General features: G+C 38.2%; 2 protein-coding genes across 4 annotated transcripts in view; one reads left to right on the top strand and one right to left on the bottom strand.

Moving 5' to 3' along the window:
• MIGA1 (mitoguardin 1) overlaps positions 1–13,296 on the top strand; it is an 86,888-nt gene that overhangs the window by 58,465 nt on the left and 15,127 nt on the right. The window lies entirely within an intron of this gene.
• Positions 6,591–7,023, bottom strand: LOC112641022 (60S ribosomal protein L34-like). Its single transcript, XM_035717857.2, has one exon. It carries the CDS (start codon positions 6,982–6,984, stop codon positions 6,634–6,636), a length of 351 nt encoding a protein of 116 aa, XP_035573750.1. The 5' UTR covers positions 6,985–7,023; the 3' UTR covers positions 6,591–6,633.

Raw genomic sequence — 13,296 nt, 5'->3', positions numbered from 1 at the left:
TTAGCTGCTTTTGTATCTGGGTGCTTCCATGTTGAGTGCATAAAAATTTGCTATTATCTTCTTTTTGAATTATTCTCTTTACGATTATATAGTGTCCTTTTTTTTTCCTTACAGTCTTTGTTTTAAAGTCTATTTTGTTGGGGCACCTGGGTGGCAGATTGGTTAAGCATCTGACTCTGGTTCTACTTTAGGTCGTGATCTCAGAGTCATGAGATTGAATCCCCCATCAGCCTTCACACTCAGCAAAGAGTCTGCTTAAGATTTTCTCTCCCTCTCTCTCTGCCCCTTCTGATCATGTTTTCTCTCAGTCTTTAGAGCATGCGACTCTTGACTTCAGGATTATGAGTTCAAGCCCCATTTTGGGCATGTAACTTATTTTAAAAAATAAATAAAGTCTATTTTGTCCAATGGAAGTATTGCTCATCTGTTTTTTTTTTTTTTTTCCACTTCTCTTTGCATGATAAATGCTTCTCCATCCATTCACTTTTAATCTGAATGTATTTTTTGGTATGAAATGAGTCTTTTATAGGCAGCATATAGATGGGTCTTGCTTTTTTATCCATTCTTTTTTTTTTTTTAAAGATTTTATTTATTTATTCATGATAGCCACACAGAGAGAAACAGAGAGGCAGAGACACAGGCAGAGGGAGAAGCAGGCTCCATGCAGGGAGCCCGATGTGGGATTCGATCCCGCAGGCGCCAAACCGCTGTGCCACCCAGGGATCCCTTTTTTATCCATTCTATCACCCTGTATTTTTTGAGTGAAGAGTTTAGTTCATTTATATTCAAAGTAATTCATGGTAGGTATGTACTTATTGGCATTTTGTAACTTATTTTATGGTTGTTTTTGTAGTTCTTCTCTGTTCCTTTCTTTTCTCTCACAGATAGCTGGTTTTATTTAGTGATATACTTGGATTCCATTCTCTTTATTTTTTCATATGTATTACTGGGTTTTGATTTGTGGCTACTGTTAGTTTTGTAATCACATGATGCATATAGTAGTCTATATTTAGTTGATGGTCACTAAAATTTGAACCCAGTTTTTACTCCTCTCCCCCGCAACATTTTAGGCATATGGAGTCAAAGGTTATACCCTTTTATTTTGTGAGTCCCTTGACTGATTTTTATAGATATATTTATTTTTACTGCTTTTGTGCTCCCTACTTCCCCTATTCCTACATATGGTCTTTCTACTCATAGTCTCCTTTAATAGTTCTTACAGGGCTGGATTAGTGGTTATGAATTCTTTTAACTTTTGTTGTCTGGGAACTCTTTATCTCCTATTCTGAATGATAGCCATACTGGGTAGAGTATTCATGGTTCCAGGGTTGTTTGTTTTTTTTCTTTTAGCACTTTGAATATATCATGGTACTCCATATGGCCTGCAGAGTTTCTGATGAAATATCAGCTGATAGCCTTATGGGGCTTCCTTTGTATGTAATTGTTTGATTTTCTTTTGCTGCTTTAAAAAAAAAATCTCTTTATCTCTGCTTTTTGTCATTTTAATTACTATGTATCTTAGTGTGGGCCTCCTTGGGAAGATTTTATTGGGAGCTGTCTGTGTCTTTTGGATCTGAACGTCTGTTTCCTTCTCTAGATTCAGGAAGTTTTCAGTTGTTATTTCTTTTAATATATTTTTTACCCCCTTTGTCTCTCTTCTCCTTCTGGGATCCTTATAATGCAAACATTATTACACTTGATGTTGCTGAGTTCTCTTCATATTATCTCTCTTTTCTTCTTCAGCTTGATGGCTTTCCATTATTCTGTCTTCCAGATCACGGATTTGTTCTTTTGCTTTCTTTAGTCTAATATTTATTCCTTCTACTCTATTTTTACTTTCAGTTATTGAGTTCTTTAATTCTGGTTCTTTTTTGTTTTCTCTCTCTTTGTTGAGGGTCTCAGTGAGGTTCTTCACTCTTTCTCAAGTCCAGTGAATATCTTTATTGCCCATTACTTTAAATTCTCTGTTAGGCATATCACTTATTTTCATTTCATTTAGTTCACTTGCTATGATTTTTGTCTTGTTCTTTCATTTGGGACATATTCTTTTATATCCACATTTTGTCTAACTCTCCCTATATTTCTATGTTTGTCAGCTCTATCACCTGCTCTTGAAAGTAGTGGGCTTATGAAATAAAAGTCTAGTGTCCTGCAGTGTAGTGTCCCTTGTTCACCAGAACGTGGTGTTTGAGGAGTGTCTCCTCTGTGTGTTGCATGTACCCTGCTAATGTGGCTAAACCATGTTGCCTTCAGTCCAGTTGTCTGAAGTGGCTCTCTGCCTGTTGTGGGCAGGGAGTGGTCCCTTGTGTACAGTGGGCCAGTTTGGGGCTGCTTTGGGCTTGAGTTGAGTCAGACCAGATGTATGTCAGAGATGCAGTAGCACTGAACTTCAGGGTGTTTTTCCCATGTTGTCCTCAAGAAGCTTTCGTTTTTGGGCAGGAGTCTGTCCCCAGTCCACTCCTGGAGCCACTTTTGGACTATTGTATGTAGTTATTTTTCCTTCTCCCCAGGGCTGGAGTCATTTTGGAGTGGTGCTGGCTCCTGTCAGGGCTGCTTGCAGACTGCCAGACTTACGGCACTGTTTTGGCTGGGCTCCATTCAGGTGTGTATTGAAGGGGATAGGATCACAAGAGAAATTGGGCAGAGGTGGTGTTTTTTAGCAACGTTTGTGCACGTCTGCTATGGGAGGAGACTTGGAGGAAGGCCTAGTCGGTTGTGCCCATAAGAGAACACCAGGGCACAGTGCACTGTTAGCAAGCTATTTGTGAAATATTAGTGCTTCACTGGTTACTGCAGGTATCCATGTATCAAGGCTGGATGATGGGGAAAGGAAATTGTGTTCACCAGCTCCTTTGTTCCTGGAGAATTCTCCCAAAGATCCCTGGCCCTCCAGTACATGCTCTGTGATTAGTAAACAAATCTCCCTCCTATATAGCCCAGGTATTTTTCAGATTGCTGCTTCTATGCTGTATCTCAGTGGCGCTGTTTATTGTGGTGTCTCTTTAAGGGTGAGGACTCAGTTTCCTGTCTTCCTCCAGCTAATACAGAGCTGAGCCTACTGATTTTTGGAGTTCTGAGTGTTAGGCTCTGCCAATTATAAGAACTTGTGAAATTTGGGTCAGAGCTTCTGGTTGTCTTATTTTGAAGGTTCAGGTGGCTTGATATGAGGGTCTTTTTATCTTCTCTCTCTGTACTGGTGGTGTCTCTACCTCATGAATAGCCCTGAGTCCATTTAGCTCTTGACTGCATCTCTGCTCTTCTACCTACTGTGATGTGGCTTCTTCTCTACCTTTAACTTCAGAGAGTTTGCCAGTCTTCAGTCAGTTTTTGGGTTATTTACACTGCTGTATTATTTAGTTGTATCTGTGGGACGAAGTGATCTTTGCATTATCTTACTCTGCCATGTTCCTCTTAATTTTTCTTTCTGATCGATTGTTGTGAGTGTATAGAAATACAGTTAATTTTTATACATTGCTTTCGTATCCTGCAACTTTATCAAATTTGTTTATTAGTTCTAACAGTTTTTTGGTGGTCTTTTAAGATTTTCTATAAATAGAATTATATCATGTGCAGATACAGTTTTATTTTTTTCTTTCTAATCTGGATGCCTTTTCTTTCTTTTCCTTTCTTGATTGCTCTGGCTAGAACTTCAGTGCTATGTTGAATAGGAGTAGTGAGAATGAACACTCTTATCTTGGTCTTAGGGAAAAAGCTTTCAGTCTTTTACTGTTGAGTATGATACTAACTGTGCTTGTTATGTATGGCCTTTATATTGTTGAGGTATATTTTTTCCTGTACCCAATTTGTTGAGAGTTTTTAACATAAAAGGATATTGTGTTTTGTTGTCAAGTACTTTTTATCTTTCTGTTCTGTGGATACTGTCCTAGATAATATATAAGGAGAATTGCTACTCATTTTGCATTTTTCTGCTGTGAGTAATGATGTACCTAATTGCTTCAAAGTTTCTCTATAATATGCAACTCTAAAAAATACTTTGCTAAGTGTTCATTATACTTTGTTGTTTAAGTTACAGAGGTTTGATAAGAAGAATCCTTCTGGAAAACAAAATACATGAAAACCACAAGAAGGACTCATATATAAGAAACATCTTAGGAATGCTTCTAGGGTATAAATATATGATCTTGGAATGTGAATGTTCCAAAATAAGTTCTTTTCTGAGAAGTATTTGTTAAATTATTTTTAATTGCATTTATTATATGCCAGATACTTAAATTAGGGAAAACTATTTTAATGAAGAATGTTATTAAGAAAATAAGATCTGAACTCTTAACAAACTTAAACAGTTTATTAAGATTTGAAAGATTTACTCAGAATTACCAGAAAGATTTTATGCCTATTTAGATTAAAGAAATCCTGGCATAGGCTTTTCTCTAAGCTAGGCCAGTCATTTGTAAAAGTGATTAACAAGATTTTCCTATATAAGCTTTGCCAAACTTTGGTTTGGAACTACAGCCTTTTTTCTCTGAAAAGTCTTTTTTAAATAATAGCTTTACTGAGAAATAACTGACATACTATAAAATTCACTTTTTAAAAGTGTACACTTCAGTGGATTTTAGTGTATTCACAGAATTGTGCTACCAGTAATGCTTCCTACTTCCAGAACATTTTTATCACCCCCCTCCCCTCAAAACCCCACCTATTAGTAATCACTCCCTGTTCTCTTCTACCCCCGCCCTTGGCAAGTACTGATCTACCTCTGTCTCTATGGATTTGCCTATTCTGGACATTTCATATAAATAGAATCATACAATATGTGACCTTTCGTTTTGATGTTCTTTTACTTAGCATAATGTTTTCAAGTTCTGAAAAGTCTTTTTAACGTTAGGATACTGCTGCAGTGAGTGGTCCTAACTCTCCCTTATGTTAAAGAAATTGTCATTTAATAGGTAGAAACTAATATGGCAAAGAGTAATTTTCAGCTGTGGATTCAGATTTACTTAGAAGTAACACTGTGCAGCATATTCATGTGTTTAATATATAAATTATAAGGTGTTAATTAAAGAAAAAATTTTAGGGGTATCTGATTGGCTGAGTTGGCTAAGTGTTGGATTCTTGCTATAGGTTCAGGTCATGATCTCAAGGTCATTAGATTGGGTTCCCGTTGGCCTCTACACTAGGCAGGGAATCTGCTTGAGATTTTATATCAAAAAAAAAAAAAAGAAGAAAGAAAAAGAAAATTTTGTTTCTTATAATCCAGATAGCTCTACTCATACACTAAATGGAAACTTGAAAATTTTACTTTAAGAAAAAATTTGGGATGCCTGGGTAGCTCAGTGGCTGAGCGTCTGCCTTTGGCCCAGGGCGTGATCCTGTGGTCCCAGGATTGAGTCCCACATCAGGCTCCATGCATGGAGCCTGCTTTTCCCTCTGCCTGTGTCTCTGCCTCTCTCTCTCTCTCTGTGTCTCTCATAAATAAATAAATAAAATCTTTAAAAAAATCTTCTTTAAGAGAGAGAGTGAACAAGCACAAGAGCATGGGGTGGTGGAGGGGCAGAGGGAGAGAGAGAATCTCAAGCAGACTCCTCACTGAGCTTGGAGCCAGATGCAGGGGTTGATCTCATGACCCAATCAGAAACCAAGAGTCCAGCACTCAACCAGCTGAGACACCCATGTATCTGTTGGAAAGCTTTTTAGTACCCACCTCTCTGATTTGACAGCACTTGTATCAACCCAAGATAATACACTAACTATAATATACAAAATGACAAGGATAAATATTTAGAATAATCATTTTTTTAAAGATTTGATTTATTCATTCATGAGAGACACAGAGAGAGAGAGGTAGAGACAGAGGCAGAGAGGGAGAAGCAGGCTCCATGCAGGGAGTCTGATGTGGGACTCAATCTTGGGACCAAGGGATCACTCCTTGAGCTGAAAGCAGATGCTCAACCGCTGAGCCACCGAGGCATCCCTATTTAGAATAATCATAATCTGAAAAGGGAGAGCTATGTCTGCCATTTAATATTTCTGTTTCTTGAATTGTCTTCTTCTGGGGTCAATTTTGTCTATCTTGGGCTTTCATTCTTATACTGATGGTTTTCTTCTCAAATTTGAAAGCTTAATTGGTGACTAGGATTGATAGGTTGATTGTGTGGATTTGCAGTGTTTTATAATATTTGTCTTTCTTTTTTTCTTAAAGATTTTGTAAGATGATGAAGATGCAGGGTACACCTCCGTACAGAATGAAAAGGGAAGCCCATTTCTCACCTAGCTGACTTACTTTCCCCAGACAGATTTGATACTTTTCTTCTTTTTTGAGAGAGAGAGTTTGCAAGTGGAGGGGCGGGGGAGAGGAAGAGGGAGAGAGAGAATCCCAAGCAGGCTCCATGCCCAGCACAAAGTCCAGCATGGGGCTTGATCCCACCAGTCATGGTCATGACCTGAGCTGAAATTAAGAGTCTTGTCACTAAACTGACTGAGCTACCCAGGCATCTTCAGATAATTTTTAAAGGGAAATGTTACTACAAGCTGTTCTCCTCGTCAAGGATGAAAGGGAAAGAGCATGTGGGACTATGATAGTTGTTTAGACACAAACTTTCATTTAAGCCCCCCCCCTTTTTTTTAACATATCAAGCTCTTTGATTTTTATTACTCAAAAAAATCCTCATTTTTTTATTTAGCTTTCTGACTCTGTGCTTGTGCCTTCAACACTTTCACGATTTTCTGCTCCTCAATAAGGAAAGCACGCTTGATCCTGTCACGAACACACTTAGCACACATGGAACTACCATAGGCCCTGCTGACGTGTTTTTTCGTTTTAGACAATCTCGTAAGGACTTTAGGTCTCACAGCACGAACTCCTCGAAGTCGGCCAGGGCACACAGCACATGCAGACTTTGGCACTTTCCCAACCTTCTTGGTATAAAGGTAAACGATTCTATTGCCAGGGGTTCGGGACAGCCTAGTTTTGTTAGAGGCTGTATTGTAGGACAGCCTACGATGGTATGTCAAACGCTGAACCATTCTGAACGCCTACTGACGCCGTCCCCGGAAGAGGAAAAAGTAAGCTCCCATTTTTAATCCCTCTTCTCACTCTTGTCACATACCTGCCTACTCCAAGCCTGGTGCTCTTTGAGGCTCTGCTTAGCAAATGTCTCTCCTTTGACTATATCCCTTGTTAAATATATTCTGGACTATGGGTTCCTCATCATTTTCATCTATCCACACATTTCCATTTGCTTTTCAGTTTTTGGAAATTTGTCTTTTCTTTGCTGTTAGTATTGCTATCACTATTATATTAGTTATCTGTTGCTGTGTAATAATTACTTGGAATTTATTGACAACAATAAAACTCCGTGTGTGGACTTAGGACTAGGGCTGAAGCTATGAGGACGCCTCCAGGCCTCAGGGGCATGTGCCTCAATTTGGTGGTTAATTCTAGATGTCCTTAATTTCCCAGGGAATATGTTGGGCAGAGGGTACATATCTTTGCATTAATCTAGTAGTCAGAGCCTTCTAAACCCTGGGTGTTCCACACTTGGGATCTAATGAAGGCTCAAGTGTTTTGGAAATTATTTTTCTTAAAATTCAGGTTTTATGGGATGGTTTTTTCGAAGTGAGAATTGAGTCCTAAGGGCTAATCCAGGGAATCTTTTGTTTTGGTATTTAATTCTGAACCTGCATATATTAGATAAGGGAGTGTGTTTTGGACTAAGCAAGCCTACCAAAAGCAGCTGAACAATCTTTCAAAATAAAAGAGTCCTGCTTGGAGAAATCAGTAAGGAGAAGCTCCCTTAATACAATAATTTTAAGAATGTTGGTCTGGGCTTCAAGATAGCCAGGGAGGCCACTGAAGGCATCTATATTGATAAGAAATGCCCCTTTATTGGTAAAAGGAGCAGATCCTGTTTGTTGTGGTGACCAAGATGATGAAGATGCAGGGAACAATTGTCATCTGCCAAGACTACTTTTACTGTACCCAGAATACAGCTGCTTTGAGAAGTGCCATAGGAATATGTCTGTGCACCTGTCTTCCGGCTTTGGAGACATTGAGATCAGTGATGTAGTTACAATGGGCATATGTTGGCCCTTGAACAAGATGTCATGCTTTAATGTGCTCAAAGTCAGTAAAGCCACTGGCACCAGGAAGCAGTTCCAGAATTTTGAGACTGGACACCTGCCCACTCCACCAAACAAAATTATTTTCCCATTGAAAAAGAACAATTAACATTTATTACATCATCATTTTTGAGGCTTAGGAATTTGGAAGTGACTTATCTGGGTGGTCTGGCTTGAGGTCTTTTGTGAAGTTGTGGTCAAGTACATTGGCTGGGGCTATAGTCATATGAAGATTTTTTTTAAAAGATTTATTTATTCATGAGAGACACACACACAGAGGCAGAGACATAGGGAGAGGGAGAAGCAAACTCCATGCAGGCAGCCCGGTGTGGGACTTGATCCTGGAACTCCAGGATCACGTCCTGAGCTGAAGGCAGACGCTCAACCACTGAGCCACCCAGGCATCCCAAACATATGGAGATTTGACTGGAGCTGGAAAATCTTTTCCCAGGATAGTTTACTTACAGCATGTTGGTGTAGCCAACCATTACCTTTTGTCAGAAGACCTAAGTTACTTACCACATAGACTTCTCTATAAGACTGCATAAGTGTCATCACAGCATGGGACCTGGCTCCCCCAGAGGAAGTGATCAAAAGGAGAATGAGATGAAAGCAGTGACTTTTATGATCTAGCCTTAGAATTCACACTCATCATTTCTGTACTTTGCTGTTGATTACACAGGTTGGCCCTATTTAGTGTGGAATGAGGCATAAGTACCAGAAAGAGAAAGTCATTGAGGGCCATTTTGGAGGATGATTATTGTGGGTTTATTTTCTTTTTAATTTCTTTTCTTTTAGGGAGATAAGGGGATATAGTCAGCCTGCCTTCTTTAGCTGTAAGTCCTATTTGTAATTTTAAATGGTTGGTTTGAAAGGAAAATGTAAACATATAAAAAATAGTCCATATTAAAATGGAACTTAGCCTATTTCATGACCCAACTTATAGTTTTGGGACTTTGGACATTTCTTTCATGGTTGTTCAGAGCCTTGAAAAAATATTAAAGCTTTTAAAAATATTACTTCACATTCAGCAAAAACATTGCTTGCCAAGGAAGATAAGGCCCAACCGAGTCCCTGTTGCACCTCACGGAGAACAAGAGAAAAAGAATTTTAAGATGTTAGAAATCTGAAGCTGATAAAACATTGTTTTCATGTTACTTCATTTATGGGTTTTGTCTTTTTTGTCTCTGTTTATTGTTGCTGCTGTTGTTATTGACTTACTTGATTTCTTACATGGCCATTTTTATGGTTTTTGTGAATCATAGGAGATAACTAATGAAGTAGAATAGTGCTTTGTATAAACCAATATAATACTACTTTTCCTTTTGAAAATATTAAAATAAGTTTTTGACATGTGCCCTTTGAGGGAAGAATAATTTAGAAATAAAGGACATTTCAAGTTTCAGCTAGCCAAAACACCAAACCAAAACAAAAACCACCCCAAAACCCTTTTTCATGGTAAATTGCACGTTTCCAAATGCTGGTATTAAATTGTGTTATTGACTTCTGCCTCAGAAATAACACCTCAGCTATTGTAAAATGTTAATCTTTTTCTAAAACTTTAAAAACGTTTTTGACGGGGCCCCTGGGTGGCTCAGTTGGGTAAGCATCTACCTTCAGCTAGGATTGTGATCTCAGGATCCGGGGATCGAGTCCTTTATTGGGTTCCCTGCTCAATGGGGAGTCTGTTTCTCCCTCTCCCTCTGCCTGCAGCTCCCCTTGCTGTGGTGTCTCCATCTGTCAAATGAATAAATAAAATCTTTAAAAAAAAAAAAAAAAAAGGTTTTGGTAATTTTGTCAAAAAATTCTTCCTAGGGCAGCCCAGATAGCTCGGTTGCTTAGCACCGCCTTCAGCCCTGGCCTGATCCTGGAGACCCGGGATCGAGTCCCACGTCGGGCTCCCTGCATGGAGCCTGCTTCTCCCTCTGCCTGTGTCTCTGCCTCTCTCTCTCTCTCCTCTCTGTGTATTCTCATGAATAAATAAAATCTTTTAAAAAATTTTTAAAAATAAAAGATTTATTTACTTACTTAAAAGAGAGAGAAAGCATGCATGCTGTATGTGGGTGTGGGGTATGTGTATGTAAAGAATCCGGAAGCAGATTCTCCAGTGAGCACAGAGCAGAGCCCCTACACAGAGCTTAATCCCACAACCCATGCTCAACCAACTGAACCACTCCAGTGCCCCTAAATAAGTCTTTTAAGTAAGTAAATAAATCTTTTATTTTTTAATTTTTTTTAAAGATCTTATTTATTCATGAGAATACACAGAGAGGAGAGAGAGAGAGGCAGAGACACAGGCAGAAGGAGAAGCAGGCTCCATGCAGGGAGCCTGACGTGGGACTCGATCCTGGGTCTCCAGGATCACACCTGGGCTGAAGGCAGCACTAAACCGCTGAGCCACCCGGGTTGCCCAATAACTAAGTCTTTTAAAAAAGAGAGATTTGTTTAAATGATCACTTCAGTGAAACCAGCAATAAGCAAGGTAGACCAATAAATCAAGGCTTGATTCTGGAATCTCTTATTGTTGGATTTATTCATTCTTATTAGTATAAATTATTTTATGTAGAAAGTTTAATTAGAGTCCCATTTTCTTCCTTGGGATTTTTATCTACTGGTAGGTGAACATAAATCTTAATTGTTTTGATAGTGGTACGAAACTTTAAACTATTTAATATATAAAGAATTTCTAAGTTATTTTAAATCCTATTAGTTTTTTAACCTCAGAAGCACTTTGCCTTTAGCATATTATATCGTCCTTAAAATATGAAGGGAAATATTAAAAGTGGAGAATATATAAATAATATGAGATATTGTCATTTCTGCTTACTTTTCTTTTTTGCCTCTGATCTCTAATAGCCATATTTATACTGTCTTAAGTATTGTTGAAGCTTAAACTTCTTTCCTCTTGGCTTTTTGGATAAGGCTGATAGAAGTATATAATTTGGTAATTAAGAGTATAAGCTCTAGAGTAATGCTTGTGTTTAAATTCTACCATTTGATTGTGGGACTTGGAACAAGTTCTGGTAATGTGAATCTCTGTTTCTTTATCTGTAAATGTGGAAAATAACAGTACCTACTTTATGGGTTATTATAAAGATGAAATCAGATTATGAAATTAATGCATTTAGCATAGTACTGGGTACATATGAAGTGCCAAAACTACAGCATGAAGAAATACTTCTGGAATAATAGATTAACAATCTCCAAAAATCTCTTTTGCAAAGCAATGAAAACACTAGCAAGAATTGTCAAACTCAAAGTTTTAAGAACTCTGAAAATTAATGAAAGACTTACAGAAATTTAAGGGGCATTTTTAAAAAAAAAAGAAAAGAAAAATGAATCTCCATAAGAACAGTGAACTTTGTGGATTTTTAACTTGATCTGTTCCCATCCCCTTCTCTTCCATAGTCTTGAAAACCAACAATTTCACAAACGTGGTAACTGCAAAAACCAGGCCTGGCAACCACTAAAAGACACTTAATGGCTTTGGATCTTCCCAAAATTCTGTTTTGACCTATATGGCAGCTCCCTGCCATCTTCAAGACTTATCTATATTTGATCTGACTTAGAGCTCGCTCTGTAGGAAAGTCCAATCCCTATGGCCTTTATTGAAAACAATCAGTGGCAATTGTTTAACATTATAGTTCCCTGAGGTGGTGATACCAGTCAAGGCTAATAAGAGGCTGACCAAAAAACTTAAAAGGAAAAATTGAGCAATGAGATTTTTAAAAGGGGGCTTTGAAAATTTCCAACATATTCCTGGTGATCGAGAAGGCCACAGGCATGTGCAGGATCGTGAGTATGTTCAGGAAAGACTTTAGAAGTCCCTAACCCCTCACCTCTGGCTGACCTTGATGTTCTGCATAAGCAGGGAGTAAAAGTTAAGGCAGAAAAAAAGGGAGGGGGGATCGTTAATTGGAATTTATCAAAAGTAAAAACTTTTGTGCTTCACAGGACACAAACAAAAAAGTGAAGAAATGGCAGATTGGGAAAAATATTTGTAAATCATGTGTCTTATAAAGACACATATCCAGAATATATACTGAGTGGTGCCAACTCAACAGTAGATGGACAAATAACCCAATTGAAAAATGGGCAAAGGATTTGAATAAACATTCCTCCAAAGAAGATATATAAAGGCCAATGAGGAGATAAAAGATGTTCAATATTGTTTGTCATTAGAGAAATTAAACCACTTTACACCCACAGAAGTGACTATAATGTAAAAGATAGATAATAATAGGGACACCTGGGTGTCTCAGTCAGTTAAGCATCTGCCTTTGACTCAGGTCATGATCTCAGAGTCCTGGGATCTCATGGGCTTCTTGCTTAGCAGAAAGTCTGCTTCTCCCTCTCTCTTTGCTCCTCCTCACTGCTTCTGCATGTCCTCTCTTTCTCTCAAATAAATGAATAATCTTTTTAAAAATGTATAGTAATAATTATTGGTGAAGGTGTGGAAAAATCTAAATCATTGTACATTAGTAGGAGTGGAACATGATGTCATCTCTTTGCAAAGCAGTTTAGCAGTTCCTCAAAAAGTTAAACATAGAGTTGGGTGCTTGGGTGGCTTAATTGGTTAAGCGTCTGACTCTTGATTTTGGCTCAGATCATGATCTCAAGGTTGGGAGATTGAGTCCCACACTGGGCTCCACACTGGGTGTGGATCCTGCTTAAGATTCTCTCGTTCTCCCTCCTTACCTCTCAAAAAAAAAAAAAAAAAAAAAAAAGTAAAAAATAAGTTAAACATAGAGTAGCCATCTGACCCTTCCTCTTTTAGGTGTGTACTGAGGAGAATTGAAAACATTAAAAACTTCTACACAAATGTTCAAAGCAGCTTTATTCATGATAACCAAAAGTGGAAGTGACCTAAATGTCTATCAATTGAGGAGTGGATAAAAAAAAGAAAGTGGTATATCTGTACAATTCAGCCATAAAAAAGAATGAAGTACTGATAACAGCTACATCATAGATGAACCTTGGAAACATTTTGCTAAGTGAAAGAAATGAAACACAAAAGGCCACATATTGTTTGGTTCCATTTACATGGAATTTCCAAAGTAGGCAACTCCAGAGACTGAGAGTAGATTAGAGTAGAGGGGCTAGAGGGAAGGGGAAACAGGGATGACCAAGGTAAGGGGATTCCCGTTGGGATGGTAAAAATATTCTGGAACTAAAAGGTGGCACTAATTGCAAAATCCAGTGAATCCACTGAAAACC

This window comes from Canis lupus, chromosome 6, assembly GCF_003254725.2.
Source record: "Canis lupus dingo isolate Sandy chromosome 6, ASM325472v2, whole genome shotgun sequence".
Taxonomy (NCBI): domain Eukaryota; kingdom Metazoa; phylum Chordata; class Mammalia; order Carnivora; family Canidae; genus Canis; species Canis lupus.
This window is presented reverse-complemented; position numbering and strand designations above follow the sequence as displayed.

Coding starts and splice junctions, on each gene's coding strand:
- LOC112641022 (XM_035717857.2), bottom strand. CDS start 6,984: ATGGTTCAGCGTTTGACATACCATCGTAGGCTGTCCTACAATACAGCC.